This window comes from Athalia rosae, chromosome 2 (genome assembly GCF_917208135.1).
Source record: "Athalia rosae chromosome 2, iyAthRosa1.1, whole genome shotgun sequence".
NCBI classification, from domain to species: domain Eukaryota; kingdom Metazoa; phylum Arthropoda; class Insecta; order Hymenoptera; family Athaliidae; genus Athalia; species Athalia rosae.
The window spans coordinates 18,118,757-18,124,833 of NC_064027.1; the positions used below are offsets into that span (position 1 = coordinate 18,118,757).

The window sequence follows — 6,077 nt, forward strand, 5'->3', positions numbered from 1 at the left end:
CTACATCTTATCACTTTGAAATTTGTGTGAATCAAGTAAAATACCAGATGCTATGCATATTTTTATACGAGCAAACTTATAAGGTACGCTACAAAGAAATCTGCATGGATAGTCGATACGAATGTACTGTATCAAAAAAAAAGGAACCACTTATCGTGTTGCGTATTCCTAATCCGTTATAGTCTATCTCTATTACTATTTCTATAAATTTATTTTTTGAAGCAATGTTAGCCAAGCAGCGCGTTAATGATTCCCAAATCGTTGGGCACACTTTCGGACTATATAATACCACGTCGAGATGTAGCTACCTTTACTGAATTATATCAGGTTTCCTGTGATTCATGTTAAAGAATCTGAACTGTAGCCGCAGCTCAAGGTCTTTCCGTACTGTAGGAAAAGAATTGTGTGTCATAAATATAGAAACTTTGTATACAGGTATAATTGGTATAGTATGAATATGAATTAGGTAAACGTCAGGTTGGTTTGATAAAAGCCGAAGCTGCTTCAGGTTGATTTTTCATTAGACTAAAGAATCAAGTTGTGAATCACATCGGTAATAGCTGCACTCACGTCTCAAAGTTCAAAGTGACCTAAAAATATATTCAACAAGGAAAAATGGGCTCAATATCAAATTAAACATAGCCACCAAAACTTTTCTACTACTAGTGTTATTCAATGACACAGTAGCAGGGCAACCAAAAAAGAGTTGCACAGCCAAAACATAAGAAGAATAAATTGCTTACTTCTGGCAATGGCCACATTATTATCTTAGATATTGTGAGAAAAAATTATGTTAGCAGATTCGATTAGTGAGCTTCGATAACGAGTCTATTGGAATAAGCAATGAAATATGTAGTGATATGGCTGAAATTCTGAAATAATAACCAGATTTTGGTTGGCTGACAGTCGCCTTGAAATGTCTTAGATAGTAATAGAGTTGGCAACAATATCGTGTTTAGAGAAAAGTCTTTCCGTGTAACCCGCCGTATTGAGTATGAAGCACGTCGTTAATATTACGACGTGGTAAAAATTCTGCAACTGTTAAATGAATAGAGTTGCTTAAAATATTCTAGACAAAATTTTGTTGACCCGGGAGCTGGTACACATGTTATGTAAGATTCAAATTATTCAATCATCGCTTATGACTATTTTCCTATCCAACGCAGAAACAAACAAACGAAGAAAGATAAAGTTCCACTTCAGTAGGATTCCTATCGAATATTTTTCTGACATTTTCAGGTGAATAATAGAACTAAAGCACGATGCATAACTTTTTTCACATTCAAGCAAATAAGATCTAATAAATTCTGACAGACCAATGGGCATTTTTGGAAAGGAAGTATCTGGGTTCGTTATTCACGTACGAACAGGGCTTGATGTTTATGACATTCTCTGTTATATAGTATTACATGTAGCTGACTTAATTTTGACACCAATGGTGATACTTTGGTGTAAGGAAAGAAATGTTAATCATCCAACACATAGCAAGAGGACATTCTAAATGTCTTACTCAATGCGCTACGCAAGCGCTATGTTCGTTTTTTAAGAGCATCATCTGGGAGAACGGAGAAGTTCCCAGCACCTGCTCCAATTGCTACAGTCTTAGCACGTTCCAGAGGATCGGCTCGACGAACTAGCCACATAAACATGCCGATCACATTATTTCTATCGCAATTGGATAAAAGAGGATCTCATCTAGTTTTTTGATCAAGTCAGGGGTGCAGACTTATGATACTCAGGGACGAAACTATTCAATCAAGATGAAATTAAAGTGTTCGTGGCATAACATGATAGTTCAGGAGACTGGTGGGTTTAAATATGAAAATCATAATAATTAAGCATGAGCATGAAACACAGAATCAATTACAACAGTTTGACATAATAATCTCTGAGAGAAATACCACTGGAAATGTCAAGGTATCCTGAATGTGGCATACGTTCAACTGAGGATAGAAATTCTGTAGCGTTTTTACATAAGCAAGTGAATATCAAAATGATAGCTCTACTTCTTATCTACATACATATATTGAAGCACGTTCATTATAGCGACATCAAATAAAATAAACCAAATAAAATAAAATAGCATACCGAATTAAACTAAACTATTCTTCCCTTATATGCTTTGCTGAAAGTAGAAAAAAATATAATCTGATATGTGTATCATGAATGCATTATGGTGATCTTGAAGGTACCGAATTTTAACTATTATGGTTTTTAGACCAATAAAAGCTATCACGTAGAAAACTAGGCCTTGCCGCAGCCTAGATTGTGATTAAAAGTCCAATCTTTCATTTAACTAATACTTCATCAGATAAGTGCATTCACTCAGGATTACGAAAAAAACACTTCAACATGAACATTCAACAAAATGGTTTGACTCTCATTTGTGCAGTCTTGGAATGTTACACAAATAGGGCTAACTCACTTATTCAAATACTAAAGACGTTTTGCATTGCTGTATAGACAGGGTCACTTCAGGGGCTTATAAATACCTCCGTGGCGGTTACTACAGGAAAATTGAATAAAAATTGCAGGATGATTCGATGATGAATGGCTACTAATGCGACTACTTGTAACTGTCTATGAAGCGAACTAGAAGCATTTGGTGGTATAGTCTGCGTAGTCTCTCATACATTTGCATCCATCTAAGTGAAAAATATAATCGTAAATAATAAATAAAGCCCATTTGAAGCCAGCAAAATTAAAATAAACTTTGAAGAAATCGGCGACTGTCATAACGTCATCGATTCAGTATTACACTATTTCTGGCACTGTTGGATCTTCACCAAATTCATCATTGACATTTATTCAATGATTTGTTGAGTGAATACTTTGCTGCAAATAAAACAGACAAGTACAAAAATCATTCGGGTCCTGACCATCCAGACTGCAGTCAATGAGGCTGATTGCTACCTGGGAAATAAATCTCTTTTACAGGAACATGTTTATTTCTGGTAGTGTCCATCGTACCACAATGACGGAGCTAGGACCTGTCAATTGTGCAGAGAAATTCAAAATTAATGGGTCATTGGTAAGTTATACAGCAGGGTGGTTGCGATGATAATTGTCTCGTTGCTTCAAAACTCATGGTTCAACTTATTGTATAATGGCGAACATACGGTAAAACTGACAAAAAGATTATATGGAATGCGAAAGACTATACACTCTTGATTTCTTAAACAGCCTGTAATAAAATATGTTCACAAGGCAAAATATGAGATCTTAGGCTCCTATAAACATAAGACATACAATTGCATCGATATCAAAGATTATAATACTTTTTGCCTAGATCAATAATTTGCCTCGCACACACAAACAATCTAGTGGTTAAATGATCGCAGTTATTTTATTAAATAGTACGTTAAAACGTATGCTACTCACTCCTGTCAATGTTACGCTGTAGGTGAGCAGCTACTCTGTGTCTGGCATCATTAAATTCGAGGTGAAGTCCCAGCCGAAGTAGCGTTGGGTTTTGCTCAACCAATTGCGTAATTTCCATTTCGATTTTATTACCCAAAACTTGTGACCTCTGCAAACATAAAACGAGAAACCAAGGCTGTTGACTATCAAGTAATATAGATAATTGAAAATGCCAAGGAAGTGATCCGGACTTAACTGTAGCATTGTACAAATCTTTGAAATAGTCTATTCATCCATTTTCACAAGTATTTACCTGGTTTGAGCATCTGAATTCCTCAATGGATTTTGTTTTCAGAAGTGCCTTGATGAGCCTCACTATCACAGATGGGCTGATGAAATTTGTTTCAACACTAGAACAAAAAAATATGACGCATTGATTATGCTTTGCAATCTGTAGTTTTTTTAGAGTAGAAGATGGAGAATTTTCTTTCTAAATCGATAAAGCCAACCATGTGATAATATTTTGAGCAATGCTTACTTGAGTACTCTGAGGGTTGAATTTTTTTCAATGACGTCAGCTAATCTGAGTGCAGTCTTGTCTGTGAGCCCAACGTTTGTCAGACTCAATGCTTCAAGGTGTGTGTTGATCTCCAATGCTTCGAATAACTGGATGAATTTTTCATCGGAAATGTTCTACAAGCAAAAAGGGAACAAGACAAAATTAATTCACGGGTTAATTTAAAAAAGAAAGGCATCAGTGATTGTAAAAAAAAGGTGCTTGACCTCAAGGGAAAGGTAGGACCAGAATGGTTAGACTTACTTTAATATTATTCCAATTCAGATCAATCAATTTGTGATCATCGTCGTGAACTTGTTTGATGGTCTCATCAACGTCTGTATTATTTGGAGGTTCCATGGGAAATACTTTAGGTTGGCTTGCCTTCGTAATACCATCCCAACCCAAGCCAACAGGCTGGCCAGAATTCAATAATGAGGCATGATACTGATCCTGATTCATCATTGAGTGAAAACCAAGGATAGCTGCAATCAGAACCCTTAACTTTGGACAAAACCTCGTTCATATGATATGTGCAATGACTGATCAAAGTGAACTCTCTAAGCATAGATTTTCTATTTTATCCTGGAAACTTGTGTTGACGAAATATTAACTTACCGGCAAGGTCAATAATTTCTTCCTGCGACGCAGCTGAAAGGGCTTGTTCGTATTCATCTCCCAGGTCTATCGCAATCTGTTCATCAGCTTCTTTCTCTTTTTGATTATCTTGTGGTGGCGGAATCCACTGTAGAAAATAGAAAAATTAAAATAACTGCTTGAAAGATTTAAAACAATGACTGAATGACAGAAGGTTTTAACTTGGAATAATTTTTCTAGATGGCTGGTCTGGTTAATAAGAAAAACCGTAATGATAAAATGGAATTTACTTTTTTCCCACGAACAGTTCCAGGTACGTATGGCTTCAGCTCTGGGATATCCGGTGTCTCTAAAGCCTGTTTGTTGATGTGGTCGATCAGCTTCTTGCGATTCAGTGGGCCAGTCGGATCTTTATCACATTCATAACTGCAGCGCTGCGACGGAGGCATGAAACTATCCTACAAGAATAATACACATGAAGAAATTAATTATTCACTTCCTATCAATTCAATTGAAGTGCTTATAATTTGGTCTTCAAAGCACTTAACCAGCTGATCTGTTGACAATGTTCCAAAATCATTAACAACATTACGCATATTATGCATATAAGTATCAAGGTATTAATTTCAGGCCAATTTAAGAAGTGCAAAACCACAGATTTGCTATAACTTTACATGATCGATGAAGGCATAAAATCTTCTCAACATCATTAATATATGTGATACGTACATCTGGGTCTACTTCCTTGGCAAGTATATTGATTTCTTCAGGGGAAAGCTGCGCTAGCAGATCGTCTACATCTACATCATCATACTCGCTCAGGTCTTTGCCGTACAGCTTGGCTGCCGTCGTCATGGTGGTTGTTTTTGTTGACGCAGACGTCTGTAATGAGATAATTTTACTCGTAAGTTTATTTCAACACGGTCTAAAACGATTACAAAACCTATGGTCTGTATTAGTACTAAGAATATTCCGAGTTCATAAATTAAATGTTGAACATAGATATGTATTATTAAAGTGTATTATAATTCTCACAACTTTCTTGAGGCCGAACATCTCGAATACCGCGATATACTACTATTTGTCTTGTCACAAATTTTTTTTTAGCACTTCTAAATAATCCGGATGTTCCGTCAAATTATATCAACGTTAGAGAGTGGTGATTGTACTATAGATCTCAATTAAATAGGACAAAATATTTCCCTATCGACATTCTTCAATAATCTTTATAACAGATGATTAATATTCGGAATGCTAGTGTATCTTCATTCAAATATAAAATAATTTTTTTGGTTAAGCGTCTCGGTGGTATGATTATTGACGTTTGTCGGATCTCGTCGCGGAACTGACTGACCGATGTTGAGTGATTGGTGATTAAATTCGGCACGTTTCCAAACCGGACAATACCCTCTGACCTTAATAATTCTAAGACCGCAGCCTATTGATTTCCATTGACAATTCATCTGCCAAAAAGCTAACAAAGTGATGAGTTTACGTTCGCATATATGACGGATCGAAGTACCGAGCCAATTTCGCCCATGTGAAACCGATTGATCGTGCGCGC

The 6,077-nt window shown here is 36.2% G+C and overlaps 1 protein-coding gene across 21 annotated transcripts in view; it reads right to left on the reverse strand.

Moving 5' to 3' along the window:
• LOC105691151 (tropomodulin) overlaps window positions 1-6,077 on the reverse strand; it is a 76,452-nt gene that overhangs the window by 11,016 nt on the left and 59,359 nt on the right. For 15 of the 21 annotated variants that reach the window (XM_048650399.1, XM_048650398.1, XM_048650397.1 and 12 more), the window contains 8 exons: window positions 5,243-5,395; window positions 4,804-4,971; window positions 4,535-4,661; window positions 4,181-4,401; window positions 3,899-4,053; window positions 3,674-3,770; window positions 3,382-3,529; window positions 1,511-1,633 (listed from right to left, as the gene is read on the reverse strand). In XM_048650399.1, the coding sequence (XP_048506356.1) occupies window positions 1,530-1,633; window positions 3,382-3,529; window positions 3,674-3,770; window positions 3,899-4,053; window positions 4,181-4,401; window positions 4,535-4,661; window positions 4,804-4,971; window positions 5,243-5,395 (1,173 nt within the window). In that variant the 3' untranslated portion in view covers window positions 1,511-1,529. Of the gene's footprint in view, window positions 1-308; window positions 388-1,510; window positions 1,634-2,088; window positions 2,126-3,381; window positions 3,530-3,673; window positions 3,771-3,898; window positions 4,054-4,180; window positions 4,402-4,534; window positions 4,662-4,803; window positions 4,972-5,242; window positions 5,396-5,548; window positions 5,850-5,928; window positions 5,992-6,077 lie in introns of those variants that run through there. The other 6 variants (XM_048650403.1, XM_048650404.1, XM_048650411.1 and 3 more) reach the window with 5 other exon arrangements.